Source organism: Amblyomma maculatum, chromosome 9 (assembly GCF_055883805.1).
Source record: "Amblyomma maculatum isolate TAMU_Amacu chromosome 9, ASM5588380v1, whole genome shotgun sequence".
In the NCBI taxonomy this organism is placed as follows: domain Eukaryota; kingdom Metazoa; phylum Arthropoda; class Arachnida; order Ixodida; family Ixodidae; genus Amblyomma; species Amblyomma maculatum.
Window position 1 is genome coordinate 10,225,099 of NC_139352.1, and position 18,648 is coordinate 10,243,746.

Below are 18,648 nucleotides of genomic sequence, written 5' to 3' on the forward strand. Positions count from 1 at the left end.
CGACGTGGCTCTGCTAACACGCTCGGCTGGTGATCAGAGGGGTAAGAGTTCGTTTTCCAGTGGAGGATGATTTTTTTTATTAAAAGGTTAAACAGCTAGTCGTTAGCTTTACACACTACGCCTCTGAGGACGTCATCACTTTGATTGACAGCTATATAGCTATATAGCAGGCCCGGGGTGCGCTCGAAAAGCACAAGACTCACAACCCACCACAAACGGGCCAAATGAGGTAGTGCAGAGTAGGGCATAACGCCGGGTCGACGCTTGGCCAGCCAGCGTCACGACGCTTTAACCCGTCGTCTGCCGGCTTCTTAATAAAGTTATACATACATACATACATACATACATACATACATACATACATACATACATACATACATACATACATACATACATACATACATACATACATACATACATACATACATACATACATACATGCATGCATGCATGCATGCATGCATGCATGCATGCATACATACATACATACATACATACATACATACATACATACATACATACATACATACATACATACATACATACATACATACATACATACATACATACATACATACATACATACATACATACATACATACATACATACATACATACATACATACATACATAAAATGCGCAACAGGGGGCCGTGACGATCGTGAGAGAAGGACGTTATGGCGAGGACTCGCTAACCAACTTGTCTAAATTAAGATTGCACTGCTGGACTGCGTTAACACACTTGAGGGTTGTAGGCTGAAGCGATCTTTCAAAACAAGTTCCCTTCACAGCATCCCTGCCGACCTGACAAGTTCAGGTTCATCTCTGGCAGTCTGAATTTTCGAGAGAGAGAGAGAGAAAGAGAGAAACCGGACATAGGGGCTCGCGAAATATTCTTTGCTCTCGTCACAACAGCCAACGCTCAAACGTATCGCGTTGCACGATCGTAACTTCACCGTAATTTAATTGTTTTACTTCATTGCCCGCCAGTGAAGTTTGCAACGATGTGGTGTCGTGTATAGTATGCTTTCTCAGATCTGAATAAACCTCCTAAATTTCTTAGGAAAAGCGTCTCACATCACCCCGACAAGAAATCTCATCTCGGATCACGTACTTCGGTTTAGTAGTGAAACCCTTGAGAAAAAAAGCGACTGTTGAGCGCCTTAAACCGGATCCATATATTTAAGTGCAGACATGTGTACCTCGAAATTTCCGGGGGAAGCAGCCTAAATATCCAGCGTTGAGATACGTAGTGAATATAATTGACAGCGATATCTTTCGAGAAAGGAATTTTTCGAGTTGCGACGCTTGCCATGTCCTCTCGAATGGCATATCCTTCCATCATTTGCGAAAGAGAAGCGCATGCATGAGTAGATGTGAACGAGCCCTTGTGGCCAACATTGAACAGCGATAACGGCATCACTTTTATAATTTTGAAAACGAAATTTCAGCCACCGCGTTCTATTTTCAAAAAACCCGCGCAAAACAATGCTCATCGATCATGCATCGATCCCGTCCGCAAATCACGAACCACACGTTTTATCTTGCTGTATCCCGGAATTATTGCTGTCTTGGGAGCTATCTCTTATCTATATTTTCTAGGCACTACATCTTATCTAAGAACGTTGTAAGAGCAAATAAACAGTGGGCTTGCCTTTCTCTACTTTTCTCGTAAGTCGCACCACCATCGAAATCGTTTCTTGTCACGTGACGTTGTGATGTGCTTTCGCGCCTGTTCAAGACGTTCAAAACCATTCAAAACTGTGGAAGGTTAGTTTTGCGACGCAAAAGGCGTGATTTTATACAATTTACAGCTAGCTCACTTTCCAAATGGCACGTCGAAAAGCAAAGGTAAGCTTTCTACGCTTCCTAAATTTTGCGGTGAGCTGATTGCATTCGAATGCTGGAGTGACAGGTGGTGTTATGTCGCGGTTACGCCTACGCTGGCACTGCGGGTACTTTGTTTTGCTGGTTTCTGAGACTGCCGTCGATGTTTCACTATCCTCACAAGAAAGTGTTACCCATTTAAAGACTTATTTTTGTTTAATAATCTCTGGCTTTCGGGCAAATTGGCGAAATGTAGCAGTACCTTCCAGCGTCCGTCTGGAAGGGGCATTTATCTGCCAGGAATCACAAAAACGGAAAGGTTGCATTCTTCTTGGTTGTATTAATTTCCGGTGCCCCGTTCTGACTTTTATTTCTCCCAGTGGAACTGCAGTGTAGTTCAAAGTACACAGAGAACGGGTATTCCACTCAGATTGTTGCGCGATCGACACTGGTGCGATGCTTTTGATCGAAAGCACACGGCAGGCTTGTGGCATATCTCGCACGCAAGTTTCCCGCACGCTTTCAGGGCTATTGCCCTCTGCATTTAGGGGGAGAGGTCTTATTGGGCAAAGGGCAGCGCTATGTATTGGTGGTGGCGATAGAAAACATTTGTTCATGGCTATTACAGGAGAGAGTGGGGACTGGCCTTAAGGGCCAGCCGGTGGAGTACACACCTTAGTACTAAAATGATATATTTCTTTTTTCATGCAGGTATTTAGTTCAATGTTCATTCCTTTGGGAGAATGTTAGGTGCAGTATCTTTAAGGTGCCATTTTTGTCATCTTTACGTAGGCGTTCCATTTTTGCATGTTCCCTTCCAATGACCCAAGTTTTCGCTTACCCACCACCCGCGCCACACGCCGGTGTGGCGCAGGGGTTACGGCGCTCGACTACTGTTCCCAGCAATGCGGGATCAAATCCCGGCCGCTTTTCTATGTGCGATGTCAGTGCACGTTAAAGAATCCCAGGTAGTGTAAATTTCCGGAGTCCACTACGGCGTCTCTCATAGACTGAGCCGCTTTGGGACGTTAAACCCCACAAACCAAGTTTTCGCTTAACTTCAACCTTGCATGCTCTCATTAAGCAGTTCATTCATATGAGTCTGATCTCCCATATATAGCTTAAATCTTGATGAGCACTTTACTGTTCATGACCGGTAAATACTTGGATGTGCACGTTTCGGGTCATATTGTTCTTTTTTTTTTTTTTTTTTTTTTGTCATTTTCTGCAGTCCCAGGAACCAGGGCCTTCCAGGCAAAGAGATGCCCCTGGGGAAGATTCCCTTTCCGACACAAAACGAGCCAAAGTTGTGAAAAAAGGTGTTGTTCGGGGAGACCAGTTTCATCATACCTCCTTTTGGTTCTGCAGTGATGTTTTCTTCTGGCCTACTTTGTAGAAACAAAGGGAGCGGTGATCGTAGGCGACCATGTGCAGTGTGCTGGCATAATTTTACCCTACCTGATTGTTGCCACATGGCTTAGAGTTATCCAAAACAAAAGTAAGTAATTTTATTACAAATACAGGATTTATAATAATAACAATAATAATAATTGGTTCACAGGAAGGGGAAGGCGCAGTATTTGTCACACTTTTTTCTGTAGACACCTGAACCACGCCATAAGGGAAGGTAGGAAGGTGGGAGTGAAAGGGAAAAGAAAGGGCAGTCGTAGTGGAGGGCTAGGGAGTAATTTCGACCACCTGGGGATTTTTAACATGCACTGACATCGCACAGCACACGACGCCTCTTCGTTTCACCTCCATCGAAACGCAGCTGCCAGCGCTCGAGATCGAACCCGGGAACTCCGGCACAGTAGTGGGGCATATTACCACTACACCATCGCGGCGGGGCACAGGATTCATCACATGGGCAATTTGGTCGACTCTGCATTCATGCAAGAAAGTAGATTTCTACATGCCAAGGCCATCTCAGAAAAAATGGGTTAAGGCAAAATTCAGCCTCAGATTTACCTTTCCAAACTTTTATATAGAAACTAGCAGCAACACTGAAGCCGTTTCAGTAAGACCTCCACAGGTAGTAGTGTGCACTCCAGGTAAAACTTCAGAGAAACCTAGCCGACGCTCGTAGTAAGGCAGAACAATCCCCATTTATTCCGAGAAATCTTCTATATACAGCATTCAGTTGTGCCACGGTCCATTCAAATCTGAAGCACATGCATACATGACAGTTGCAGTCCTAACCACAAAATTTGGTTTGGTATGTAGGGTTTAACGTCATAAAAAAGACATCTGGGCGAGTTGGTATGGTGACATGATGGAAAAAAACACCGCAACAGACGTGGACGGAGGTGAAGAACAAACAGGACGGGCGCTCCAAAGCAACTATCCACAAAATTTAAACCAAGAGTAATATACTACAGGTGGTCCTTGTAGTGATCATTTATTTTAAAAGAAAAAAAATTTTTGGCCACATTCTACCTAAGTTTTAAGGAAGTCAGTTTTGATGTATAAAACATCAGTGATTTTTTTTTTTTTTTCCACAGGCAGACACAATATTTCACACAAAATAAATATTGGTTGAAACACCATGCCATGTTGAAACATCAGGATTAGCCATATGTTTAGTCATAATGGGAAATTACTGTTCGTTTTTTTGTCGGTGCATATGATGCTGAAAAGAAAGATAAAAATGTTTTTATTATGGGTGACACTTGTTTGCACAAGTATTTTGTGTGAGTGTCGCCACGTTCCTTGTTGTGAGAGATATTTACTACAGTTTATGGCAAACTTGTAAGAGCACACTTTTCGTTCATGGTTTGAAATTCCCTATTGGTACTAACCATGAGGTTGTGCTGTTAAGAAATTCATCAGAGGATTTTATTAACTTTCCCCATTAGTGTAGTTTTTGAGTCACATGCAGAGTTAGACACTTTGTCCCTGGAAAGTTTTTTTTGTGTTCACTTAACTGCCTATGTTTAGGAATTTTTGGAAGTGTTCACTGAAACGCCTGTTGTATAGCCTGAACAAATTTTTCAGGGGGGGGGGGGAGGGGAGTTGGTCCTTGCGGTAACTGTCACTTTGTTTTTTCTGTGTCTGTGTGTGTCATTGTGTGTGTGTCTTTCTTTTGGAAGGGGAAGGGGGGAAGAAGGGATGTCTGTGTGAAATGAGCTCTAGTGTGCGCTGGATTTTCAGTATTCCTTTGTAAACTCTGTTGCAGAAGTGGTTGTCAAGAGGCGCACAGTGCCTGGTCAAGTTTACACAGTCGGCCAAGGGGATGTCGGTCAGCTTGGCTTGGGTCCGGACGTCATGGAGAGGTCGCGGCCTGCTCCTGTTCGCAACTTGGATAATGTAGTTGACATTGTTGCAGGAGGGATGCACACTCTCTGCCTCACAGCTGATGGGAAGGTGAGGCTATTTTGCAGTTCTAAGGTTCAAGGGGACTCTCTTGTGGGGAGTGAGGCAGTTAAGCCCACATGGCCTTTGCTGGCGTGCAAGCTTATGTTCTGTGCATGTGCGACGTTGTAGTGCAAGTGCAGAATAAAAGATCCCACGCTGGCAAATTTATGGTATGAAGCCCTGAGGCACGCTGATTGATGCTCTAAGCTGCTAAGGTTAGCCCTACCAGTTTATGTTGTTATTTTTCCTTTCCTTTTGAAGGTAGAGTTTTGTTAGTGTGAAGGCCCTTGATGATTGATGCCATGAAGAGGGTGCAACTCTAAATGACCTTGATGCTCATTGTCGTGTATAGAAGATGGACAGGCTCAACATAGCACATTCCATTTTAAATGCACAGGTGTACTGCTGCTAAAGATAGTTTTTGCAGAAGGGACAGCAGAAGCCTCGTGGCAGAGTCTTACTTTACATGCAAGTATGTCATATTCCGCCCCATTTATATGCGTAGCATATGCTCCACATTAACAAGGAATCTCTTTCATCGCACATTCCTTGCGGGAGGCCCCTGCTGCACAGTTCACTATTCAGAAGTGATTTCTACAGGAAAGCTTGAGTGAATTAATTTCTGAGCACATAAGAATGGCGAGTGCACAAGGGTTGTTCTCTAGTCAGATGAAATTCCGAATGTAAGCTTACCAGCTTATCGCATTATTCAACTAAAGCTGATTTGCATTAGCGGATTGGCTTTAGCGGCTAAAAGATTTGAAGCAGCAGCCTTGTTTTGAGATTCCGTACACTACTTTCCAGTGATTTATTTCATAGGCTCGTCATAGCAACTTTGCGCTCATGTGCATACTGAGCATTATTTTGACATTAGTGGAAGTGTTGTTTCATTTGCTTCATTCTGCTCTAAACTGCTTTTCCTGTTCCATCCTGCTCCGTTTTGCTCCAAATTGCAGTATTGTCCCAAAACTGCTCCAAACCAGCTGCCTCAGTGTTCTGCCATCAAATTTAACAGAACACGGATTATTGCTGCACAGGGGGCTATTACTGATATTTCCTCCTAAAATGTAATTCAATGCAATTTGATTAAATGACAGTAAGAAGCACATGGGGCAGTGGCATGCTGCGAACTCCGTGTACATGCTCTTGGGGCTGCTATAGTCGAAACAAAGGCAGCACAATTGTGGCAGTTGTAATGCACCTCGCGCTGAGCTTAATAGTACATATAAACGTTTCATAAACTAGAAAAGCATAGAGCATAACAAATTTGCAAGTAAACTTAAAAAAATCACAACAAGCGATTGGAGGGAAATAATGAAAAAAAATGTTTTGTGTACTTGACATAGCACCGTCTTCAAGCCTTTTGAATTACCAGTGGTGAGAGAAGTGAGCGAAGCAGTCATGGCGGGTACATCAAGCCATTAGGAAAGTTGTCCGACAGCACAGAACAACTCACAACTCGAGTTGTTCTAAGGGTTCAGCTGTGAAAACAAGCAGGTACTTCACCATCACGCCCCTTTGTTAGTACCAAGTGTGTCAAACCTACGTCAGACAAAAAAGCGTACTTGAAGCATAAGGGGTGACACCACAAAGGTGCCATTCACTAGATGTATTCTCAAGAGTGTTGGAAAGCCATACAAGGCCTATTGCCAACATGTGGAAAGTGCCAGTGTTGCTCAGGTAAAAACAGGAGCCACTGGCAGAAGGCTATGAAGCAAAAGAATCTGGAGGAGGAAAAGGCTACCCTCGAATACAGTCTATCCTTCCTGAAGGTACTACTGACCAATGCCCCAGAATTTTTCAGAATAGGCATAGGATCAAAAAAGATTTTCACAAGGAGAGTGGAAATGTGCTGTTCATTGATGTGAACTCTGAAGTAGTGGTGGTGCTTGAGCACATCAAAGTGATAGACACCACGTTTCAATCTATCATGTCAAAAAAAGTCAGACCTAGTTCTGTTATGACGTGTAAAAGCAAGCGTTTGGTTTGCTGCTAGTTTTTTCTAAATTTTCTAAATATCTGTACATGTTGTGGCTGTTCATGTTGTCTTGTGAGAGATGCAGGTGCAGTCAGAAAAGCATTGAACATTGAATAGAAAAGGATCAAATTGGGTATTTTTGTATGTCAGGAACAAAAACTTGCAATCATTAAAAGTGTTTGATTTTAGAAACATGCTCCAAAACATAATTTGAATGCTCTGAACTCTCCTTATATCTATCCAAAGCTGCTCCAAATTGGCTTTTTTAGTGCTCCCTGAGCTGCTCCAAAATGCTCGAGCCTGCTTCCACTCCTGTTTTGAGGACATTGGTTCCCTCTTGTATTATATTCAGCCCCACTGGCATGTTAAATTTTAAAGCATCATGTGATGCGCTCTTCTTCATATTGCAGTGTCATCTATACTCACTTGCACTGTGAGTCACGCCCTGTTTGCACTCCGAGGCCTTGTCCAAAGTTAAGTAACAGCCTCTTTTGTGGCTGCGCAGTACTCACGTGTATGCTGGTCGGGCAACATTCCAAGACACAGCACCCATAACGCCTGCACATAAGAACACAGAAGCAAAAGATGCTACATCAGTCTCATTGAGCTATTTAGTTCTGATCCAACACAAGCTACTACTGCGACTATACTGTGTGCCTCACGTGACCAAGAACTCATCTCGTATATCACGGCTGTCATGTGGCGGTTAAAACCAGAACCAAAACTGCATGAGATAAAAGATTCAATTATGCATTATTTACTGCTTTTTAAAGCAATCCATGTGTTTTGTTTTATAATGTGTGGTGCATAATTCCAACGAAACAATAGAAAATTCGATGTGTCTACTCCGTTCTCAGCTATATCACATTTTGACAAAGGCGAAGTGGAAAGGTCATCTGTATCTTGTGCGATGCTGGTGTGTGGTAGTGATTCCCAGGTGATCGAAATACTTCTGAGCCCTTCACTGTGGCACTTTTCTCGTTCTTTCACGCTCTCCTTCGTGACTCCCCTCACAGCTCAATAGAGGTGCTCTCGGAGAAACAGAATGAGGCTTCCCGTTCTGCAAAGCCAATTTTCAATCTCTTTTTCTTACGGGACATACTGGCTCCAGACTATTCGAACACTACCTTGGGTGTTCTTACAACCATGGTCTGCATTTTGCATTGGCCTCTTGCTGCTTCTCTGTAGGTATGGTCGTTTGGCTGCAACGACGAAGGTGCCCTGGGTCGTAAGACGTCGAGTCTCGATGGCACAGAGACCACACCGGGACTAGTGGAGCTTCCAGAACCTGTTGCCAAGTTGTCAGCGGGCGACTCCCACTCGGTGGCACTTACAGTTTCTGGAAGGGCATTCATGTGGGGAAATTATCGGGACTCTAGCGGGCAGATGGGTCTCATCGTCGAAGGCCAGGCAGAGCGGGAGCCCAGGCTCGTTGCCACAGGCATTGTGGAGGTAAGATTTGCTTTTTTTTTGTTTACCCCTGCACGTGCTAGGTGATAAAGTTAATGGGTATGGTTAGTATGGTTAGTATTGTTGGTACTAGCCTTGTATCTCAAAGGCTATTGCATATTTTAATTCTAAAGTTTTTATCTTTATTAAATTAAATTACTGGTAATGCTTTTGGCAATAAAATCATGCAGTTTGTTTACTGCAGCATCTTTCTTTATGATACTTAAGTAACAAAACTTGAGCTAAGTCTTAAATGTAAATGTTCTTTTTCTCAGTACCTGCCAACGGTCTTGATTCGCACAAAAGACTTTGGATTACTGACTGAACTTTTCAATTGCACAGCTCATAATCGCCATCATCATCATCAATGGCTGCACTAGCACCATCGGCGTCATCGGCTAAGCAGCCAATCTAAGCCAGATCAAGCCCAAAGGCAAAGTCGCTGTTGCTGGTTGCATTTCATGTTTGCTGTTCCAACTGCTTTTATGTGTGTTTAGGGTGAGCTAGGCTGCCCATGGGTGGTGCACACTATAGAGTTAGAATTCTTGTGCGCTTGAAGTCGTTGTGCTATCAAAGCCAAAAGAAAGATATTTGTGAAAGTTTTTGCGATTTCATAATGCTGAATTTCCGTGTTGTGTGACATTGAGATAAGGCGAAAATTTTGTATTTTGCAAAATGTGTGGATTCGACGTCAGCATGTCTCATTGTGGCAAAGGGGATCTGAAACTGAAACTAGAACTGAATTCTACTAATAATATGCAACACAACACTCCGAAATTTGCTGTTGTTGAAGGGCCATCATTCTGCGCCATGCTTTGGGCAAAACTATTCTGACAGGCTTTTGAAGCTATCAAAGTCTGCTATTGCAAAGCTCCTCCAAAAGGACCATTGAAAAGTCGAGCCCCCCTACTTTCTTAGGCGCGAATAAAAAAATCTTCCAATTTTTGATCTCTCCAAGTTGGCAGCATGTAGGCCGGCATGCGAATTGTTTTCTTGATTATTGATGTTTTGTGCCCTGTGTCCTGTTTTGCAAGAGTTTGGTGACCACAAACCCTGAAGCGCCTGCTTCATTATATTTAGGACAGGAGATGAGCGGCTGCTTTCATGAGAATATGTCTTAGGATTGCTTCGAGAGACAGGTCATGATTTGGCTCCTCGCTTTACCACGCAATTTTATGTTGCTTATCCACTTGGTAACTGTTTTTGCCAAGATCAGGCACCAGACTGTAGAGGAATAATTTTAATGTTTTTTGTCATGAAAAAAGGAAAAAACAAAAACAAAATCCCATTTTGCAAAAAAACAACAAAGTATCATGTAAAGAAACGCTGGCATGTGCCATTTTTGTATACAAAGATGCGCAGCATTTGAAACGATTTTTGAATGTCTTGGAACGCTTTTGTGCAATTGCCTCTGCAGGGTTTGTTCCTCAAGTTATGAATTATTTCTTGGTAATGAAATAAAAGAAATATCAATTTTTTAGTTGATTTATCTGCCATACCCTTGTAAAGCTAGGGTTTTTATCTTTTTTTTTTTTTTTTCACTCTGCCACTGTATTGACAGGGGATCAATCACATTTGTTGCTGGTCATAGATCCTGCCTTTGTGCTCTGCCAGAATCATAGTGTGCCTCATCTTCAGTGTGCACTTCAGGTATAACTGGTTATTTCAGCCAGCGTTAACATAGTGCGTGGTTTTTGAAACGCTTCATGGAGATCTTTTGTAATCTAGGCTGTGCAGTAAGAACATTTCATTGTATTGCTATTACACATGTAATTACGCGACTCTGATTCACATATTTTTCTTGCAAAAAGAAAAAAGAAAAGTGGCATGCACTTACGAATTGAGTAAGAAAATGAAATTACGCCAGCCATACCTTATTGTTGTTGGCATCACAAAATGACGGTTTTTTATTGCTTCACAAAATGGCTTTATTGTGCATCATCCTAGCCCACCTTAGTCACGGGTACCAATATGTCCTATGAGCACATGAAGTGTCCCGTCAGCAAGGCGCTGACCTATACTTAAACCAACATAGAGCATCAGTCACAGAAATGCGCTGTTCTGTTCTGCAGCATTGAAAAATAAAAAATTAAGAGGTAGTTTTATGTGTGGAGGCAAGTAGCAGTTGAATAGCTTGCATGCATTTGGAGTTGCTGAAATTCATGTGCATGACTGGCGGAAGTAGATCGACTCGGAAAGATTTCCGAGTCCGAAGGCGGACCAATTCTTAAAAATAAAAAAAGTTTGAAGTCTTCATACAACAGTGAACTGATCAGTGACCACAGGCTTGTGACTATGGAAGTCTCAAAATTTACGACTATGCAACTGGAGAGGCAGAAGTGGAGCCGACACGGACGGAGTTAAAATAAACAGTTGAACCACGGTATAACAAGCCTCAATATAATAAAGTTTGCGATACAACAGACTTTTTTGTTTGTTTCTTGCTTCCATAGAAATGCACACATTTTTTCCCTAAATTTAACGGAGTAATTTCGTGCTGGAGTTTTGATACAGCGATGTTCTTGCAAGCACAGAAAGGAAATTTCTGCAAATTCTACCACCTGGAAGTAAAAAAATATTTTTTTACTTACCACAAAAGCGTGCAGCATGTTTGTAAGGCAGGAAAATTTTCTCCCTCCGCGAAGCCCGGTCTGCTCGAACATTCAAATGATGCATGTGGTGCTTCGACGTCTGGAATGAAAGTGCTCGGATGTTCAAATAGGGAATGTGGCATTTTGACGTCTGGAATGACGTTCTAACTAGAGCAGCGCTGTCTAGAGCATCTATTTTATTCACTGGCACACAAAGACACACTGAGACAGTTATGTCGTTTTCCTGGAGCCAAAGTTAGTGACCTGTCTGTGTGGCTTGTACGTTTCTCGTCTGGATGCAGTTGCAGCTTTATCGCCTCGGACATTTAACGTGACCATTGCATGTCCACAGATAGGATCTGGCAGTGACCACGTGGTGATGTTGACGGCAGACGGCAACTTGGTCACCAGGGGCTGCGCAGAGCAAGGGCAGCTAGGGCGGGTGGCCGCCATGTTTTCATCGCGCGGTGGACGCAGGACAACAAACTACCTGCTGGATGCCGGCACTGTGAGAGTGCGTCGCCTTAAGGGTAAGCGGAGGGTGATGTGTTTCACTTCATTGCAGTCTCATTGCCATGCAAACGTGCTAATGGCTCTAAGTTGTATTCTTTAATTTTTGTGCAGCGGATAATGTGACGAGGTCATGCAAAGAACCCTGGAATACTTCATGTACAGTTGCCGACTGAAAATTTGTACTCCTGGTTTCTTGGACATGCTTAACTCTTTGGACTTTCGCCTCATTCGCATTTGCTACTGCACTGCTGCTCACAGCCAAAGTGTCACTTTCAGTCAATTCCAGGTTTATCGGATTATTATTTGTGCAGAACTGTTCGAATGTCTCCTTGAAAATTCTATGCAAAAAGTATAGCAGAATTGTTCACATCTGTTGAAAAGTCATTGAGCAGAAATTTAACATATCAAATTGCGTGCCACACCCGTGTAAGTGGCACTTTTTCTAATGCCTCACTCACGGCCATTTTTTTCGCACTGAGCCGGGTCAGCTGCATCCCTTGCAGACCGCAGCGCTAGCGCTGAAAAAATACATGACAAAGTGAACGTGGGTGTGTTCAAGGGTGGTCTCTGATTAGGTGTGCAAGTTGTTACCATGCGACATCGCTGACACGCGGGGCACCCAGCATTCAGTGAACTGTTTGCTGTGCGACACAAAGCGAGCTTGGCTGACTAGAGGCTTCTGATGGCTATCATGTAGCCCGCTGTGCTGCTGGGTTGCTGCACAATGCAGAAATCAACTTGGGCCTAATTTTCATTGACATGTTATAATGTTAACAGTGTACTGGTAACAGAATTAAACCTCCTGTGATCGGCACTGGCTTCTTTTAAAGGATCGTTCACTAGTGCTTTCGGTGTGAAGGGAGCTAGGTCTAATGGCACCCAGTATACCCCATAGCTCTATAATATATTAGCCTTGCCGTAATGGTGCAGTTAGGGCGCTCGGCCACTATGCCCAAGGATGCGGGACCGAATCCCGGCCGCGGCGGCTGCTTTTCGATGGAGGCGAAAAGCAAGGCCCCTGTGTCCTGTGTGATGTCAGTGCACGCTGAAGAAACCCAGGTGGTCGACATTTCTGGAGCCCTCCACTACAGTTTTTCTCATAGACTGAGTTGCGTTGGGACGTTAAACCCCCAAAAAACCAAAAACCAATCTTTAATATTACCAGTTGCGAAACTTCCCATAGGGCCCATGTATTAAAAAACGGCGGTTTTGATTGGTCAAAATTCAGATGTTTATGAATAGTGGCGGCACCCATGGCCATTAAAGGAGACTGTGTCTAAATTGCAAACTTTCAGACTGTTGATAAATGCACAATCACCGGGAAAATAAATAAGTTGAAGAGTTGCAGTAACAATACTCTTAGGTATAACAGCCGTAGAATTAATTAAGGTGAAAAAGAAAAAAAAAAAGATTTCCAGAAGGCAAGGACAGCAGTAGCAGAAAGCGACAGTTTATAGGCACCTGAAAAGTGCATATTAAAACTAGTCACTTTTTCAGGCAGAGTTCCACAACTGTGGGATCCAAAAGCTCTGGTACACTCAGTATGCCAGCGTGCAGCATGTTGCTGCAGGAAGTGCGCTTCTTGCCTGAGGGCACTATACTCATTCTTCTGGGTTATATATGTTATATAAGTAAAAGCTCGTTAATGCAAACTTCACAGGACCAGAAAAAAGTTTGAATTATTCGATATTCGAATGATCGAATGGCCTTACAAAAGGCATACAAGAACCATTTGCATTACGGTAAATTTAGTGTATTTACTCGGGTAATGAACCCACTCACCTAATCAAGCTATTCTCCACTTTTGCCGCTGAGAATTGAAAAAGAAAAAAGAAATTCATTCGTCGTTAGCGATCCCCTCTGCTTCGCGTCATCACACTCCACAGCGCATTTCTTAGCAGCACGCCAGATGCTGCGCAGCATTAACATCATGGTTCCAGTATCGTTTGATGTTAGCTGTAGCGGTTTGGGAGGGGGGAAGGGGCTGAACTTCTCGGAATGCCAGCAGCCTTTATTCCTCGTTAGCTGTCATCCTTCACGATGTGATGTGGTAGTGGCAGTGTTCACAAGCAGCCAGCGTGTAGTGCGAGACTTCACCGCATAACATGCTGAACGGCAATTGACGAGTGTCAAGTCGTGAGCAAAAGTGGTATACAACACTGTCGGTTGCGGAGCTCGAGAAAACTGCATCCAAACTTTATTTAGTAACGGCTATCTAAGATCGCGACAATAGTAGCGGTGTCTCAGTTTATCCACATGCATGTGCCGATGTCGCCGTCCCTTACGCTATCGCTAAATGGCATTTCAATGTAGTTTTTCCGAGCTTTGTCAATAGCTGAGTGTTGTATACCACTTTTGCTCATGACTGTACATATTAGGAGCTGTCGAAAAACCACGATGGAAGCACATAGAAAGCCTTCTAAAATGCCGTGCAGCTGCGGTTGGTTAGTCAGCTGATGCATGGTCAATGACAATCATTGCCGCGGGCTGGCGCAGACAGTGCAAAGAAACATTACTAGAATGAACTCAGTTTCAAAGCTCCCCATACCGCCCAGCGGAAGATTGTGTCCCAAGTGGCCATAGCAAGAACTAATGGCGCTGCAGTCAATTCTTGCTTCTTGCTGGGCACGTCATCTGTGGCACACAATGCGGAAGTATGGAGCGGCCGGCACACACGTAGCTTTTGCGCGCTGCCATTTCACTTTACGTGGCTGCAGTAAAATTATAACTACATTTCAACAGCTTCGGCTTTGAAAGCACGCATTACCCTTGGAGAATGCGTTTCTGGGAGACATTCACTTGTTAATGCCATGAAACAAGTGTGACAGCGCCGTTGGCTTGCTCACCAAAACTGTTTTTTGCTGGCTTTTGTTTTGTAGCGCGTTCTTTAGGGCATAGTTTCTGTCATGCAAAGAAAGTAGTTAAATTTTCAGTGCATAGGAGCACTCTAACCTTAGAAGGTAACACAGTGCATGTCTTGTTTACTGCTGTGCTGCACAATTGTGTGCATTGCATACAGAAGGCTTGTAGCCTGGGAAGCCTATTCATGCAGGGCATGAGGTCTGGCTACTCGCTTGAAACGGTATGAGTAAACACCCTCCCTCCATCGTCGTCTCATCAGAAGCTCTTTTCTAGTGTCCTACTTTTGAGGTCTGACTTCGAATATAGCTCTATATCGGCGCTCTCAATCGCATATAGCAATGTAAAAACATTTTGTTGCTGTGTCGTCTAAAACATGAGATATGTGGAATTATTAAATGAATTTGCTGAAAGAGAAATTGGTAAGAATGGACATATGCACTGTAAAAGGAAATGACTGAACAAGCATGAGTCAATTCAAAAAATAAATTATTGCGAGTAATGACAAGAAGCTGTGATCCTAGTCCTAGTCACTCCCTTGAGAGATGCTCCCCCCCACTCCCCCCTTTTTACGCACATACAAAAAAAAGAAGCAATGACATAATTTTATTGCTTGCAGGGGAAATTGGTGTAATTTCAAACTAGCACTGCACTGCAGTTTTAGAACACAATTTTGAAGGTATCCACAGCACTGGAAAGGGAGTTAATTTCATGCACATGAGGTATTTATCAATGCAGCAAGAAAAAAAATGAGCAAAATGCAGTATTGTCAATAACACTATTGTCTTGTAAATCAAATGCAACAAATAACTAGAACTTGATTTCATCAGCGCAGACAAACTTTGCAAGATTACTTTGCAACGCAACGGCGAACAATATACATACTTCTTTTTGGAAATATTTGACTGTGTAATATAATCTTTTATTGTGTTTAGTGAAAAATGAGTGTTAGGGGGCCTAATTTCCCCTGGCCATCTTTTGTTGCATGTGATTTTGTACTGCTTCAGCCACAAAAGCCATATTTGCAGGGAATGTGCTTCAATAATTGAACTAGCTAGGAACTCATATGCTTAGTTGATAGCATATCTTAAGCTCAATCGGAAGCTTATATGCTTTTTTGCTTGCCAGCCTCATAAGCACGCCTAGCAAGCCATTTGGCATTGCAGATATCTCAGTCCAGGCAGGCCCTTGACGTGCCAGCCGTCAGTGGGGAAGGTGGACACCGATCTAGATCCTCTCCTAAGCACTGCGATATTTCTGTTTTCTTGTTCTTGCCAGCTGCTGCTGCTTGCAGTATGCATTTTTTTTTATGTTCAGTTATTTTAAAGATATTTTCATTTTTCTGTTTTCATCTTGCTTGTCGAATTCCTCTCCACAGCTTTAAAATGCAAACTAACACAGAGCAGTTTTTATAATGTCTTCTCTCTTAATTCTCATAAGCTCTGAGATGCAACCCCTTTCGCCAATTTCGTTTCATTGATCTGATTCAGAAGAGCTTCTACTTCAGCAACACTGAACTTATGAGAACTTTATGCGTAACTTATAATCGTTGCTGTGTAGTTTCATTGTAATATGATAACCACTCATCAATGACAAAAGTCTTCTCAACAAGCAAATTTCCTCACACTCGATGACTAGCGCAAAATAGCCCGCATCATTCGTCTCTTTCCTCATCGTGGAAATACTCAAATTTTCGCCGAATTGCTGGTAATGTGACACACTCCAAATGATCCAGATTAAAATTCGTTTTTGCAGTGCAGCTGTTTGGTTTGCCCTATGGGGTGTGCTTAGAATCGAGTAGATATGTTAGCTCTGTGGCAGTGCACTTTGCTTTTTAAAGCAATAGCCTTTAATGGCTCATGCTGTTGTGGACGAAGTGTGTCTCGCTTTTGCGGCGTTCTGATTGACCGAGGTGGAATGCGGCCCTGCCATCTGCAATGCCACACTTGAACGCGCGCCAAGGAACGCCATGCGACAGGAGCGATGGTGTACCGTCCAAACACCGTGGTCCAAACTTACACTTGCTGGAGAAAGTTTGATAGATACTGCGCCTTTCCTTTCCTGTAAACCAATTATAAATATATGTAGCACTGCAACGAATGCCGACAAGAGGCTAACGATGGGAGGCAAATTATAGGATAGGAAGGATAGGCTTTTGCCATTCTCCTCTTAAGAGACATTTAAGAGACCCTCTAGTTTTTGTTTTGTGCATGCTCACTCATCTTTATTGATACAAAGGTAGCTGAACAATGCATAAAATTGGCAGGGCTGTTGATGGCTGCTTCTATATATAGTACATATATATATATATTTTTTAAAAGCCACTTAATGAATTAGCTTCTTTCGTTCTGCTTCTCTCATTGTTTTCTGTTGGCTGTCCTTGCCATTGAAGTTGGGGATTGTCTGTATATACTTGCTGCTTTGTGCTGAATTTCCCCAGGCTGCAAATCGTCTGCATTCGATCGCATCTGGACTGGAGCATACACAACATATGCCCGGCTGCAAGAGACTGGGGCCATTTATGGCTTTGGGTTGAACAACTACCACCAGCTGGGTTCAGACCAAGCTGGGACCATATTCCACATGCCTGAACTGCTCGGATCGTGTGCTGCGCACAGGTGAGTTGACCCCCCTGTTGACACGCAGCAGTTGCATGACTCTTTTAGGGTTAGTTGACAGCATTCCTCTTCAAAATTTCAGCGAGATGCCATGGCCACATAAAAAGAAAAAGTACTTTTTTGCTATGATTTTTTTTTTCTAGAAATGCAAGTGCCTTACTAATGGGAAGAGTGCAATTTCTGATTAACGATGACTGTGATGCAGCACTCTGTTTGGGAAAAACGTTGAAAAGCTGAGCTGTAGCAATGGACTAAATATTTTTTCATTTCATTTCTGTCTCCGCACGTAAAAAAAAAATCTTGCACGGTGTCTCCTGCTTTTCTGCTTGCGGTTAGCAGCAACAAGGTTCTTTAAGATTTCCTAGCATCCCACATTGTATGAACCTGTCAAAATAACTCAGAGGTAATACCTATTCCTCACTCCTACACGAGCAGTGGGAAAGTGAGCTGTCCAGCTCAAACCTGTGCTGGCAACATGAACTGGCCTCGAGGGTTCAGCAGGCATAAACAGCTGATGGGGTCCCGAACTAAGATCTCCACCCTCAGTTAAATATTTTCTTTTCAGTAAAAGTTTCTCCCTCCTCTCACGATCGTCTGTCATGATAATTCTGAGTGTGCGAAATGTCCTAAAAATGTGGTAGTTTTCCGAAAAATCGATTGGAGCAGCTGTGCATAGAGAGACAGCAGCGAGGAAGTAGAGGGGTTGCAGCATGTGTGCTTTTGTGCTGTTGTATCCAGCACAGTCATCTGTCAGCACCGGGTCATTCATATAAGCCACAGGGACAGGAAAAAAGTGGATGATTTCAAAAAGAAAACAAAAGCCTAGAAGCCAACCCACAACAGAGCATCTTGTACAACAGTGCCTGCACACCATCTCTTGTGACGTAGTTTCATTTTCGCGGGTATTGCGCAAGAAGCGCTAGCAACTTGATCACCGTTTTTACTGCTCGCTCATGATTGAAAAAAAAAGAAAAGTGAAAGCCTCAGAGTCAGCCCATGCCACAGCATCGCATACAGCAGTGCCGTGCCCCACAGTTAGCTTGGTAGCGATGATGTCGCAGCAGTTTTTGCCAGCAAGGAGGCAAGTCTGCGAAGCAACACAGTTTTGTGTTCTATACTTTGTTAGGGCAGGCATGCTTTTGTCCAACCAAGACCTAATTGAATGATGGGCGTGATTGTAGACTTAAGTGGCCAGGTCTACTGGTGCGAGGTAAAACGACCGCTACATTATGTGTGGAAGTCCTGGGTCGAGTTTTAACATTTAGGAACCAATAGACAAGCCTCTCCAAGCCAGTACATCTGATTGACTCCATTTAAATCCAAAATGGCACTTTTCCCGATAGCAAAGAACTAATTACTTTTTTCTGTAATACCTACTAACTATTACACTAGGTAAAACAAATGACATCTCGGTTAATAAGCAATCTCCACAATATGGGTGGAATTTGTTCTAGTCCAA

General features: G+C 43.2%; 1 protein-coding gene across 2 annotated transcripts in view; it reads left to right on the top strand.

The window, feature by feature from the left end:
• The first annotated feature begins 1,525 nt into the window (after window positions 1–1,525).
• LOC146178248 (regulator of chromosome condensation-like) overlaps window positions 1,526–18,648 on the top strand; it is a 31,393-nt gene continuing 14,270 nt past the window's right edge. The window contains exons 1-6 of one of the 2 annotated variants that reach the window (XM_084578052.1): window positions 1,526–1,851; window positions 3,059–3,146; window positions 5,003–5,190; window positions 8,348–8,611; window positions 11,552–11,729; window positions 17,012–17,189. In XM_084578052.1, the coding sequence (XP_084434178.1) occupies window positions 1,831–1,851; window positions 3,059–3,146; window positions 5,003–5,190; window positions 8,348–8,611; window positions 11,552–11,729; window positions 17,012–17,189 (917 nt within the window). In that variant the 5' untranslated portion in view covers window positions 1,526–1,830. The remainder of the gene's footprint in view (window positions 1,852–3,058; window positions 3,147–5,002; window positions 5,191–8,347; window positions 8,612–11,551; window positions 11,730–17,011; window positions 17,190–18,648) is intronic. The other variant, XM_084578053.1, reaches the window with a different exon arrangement.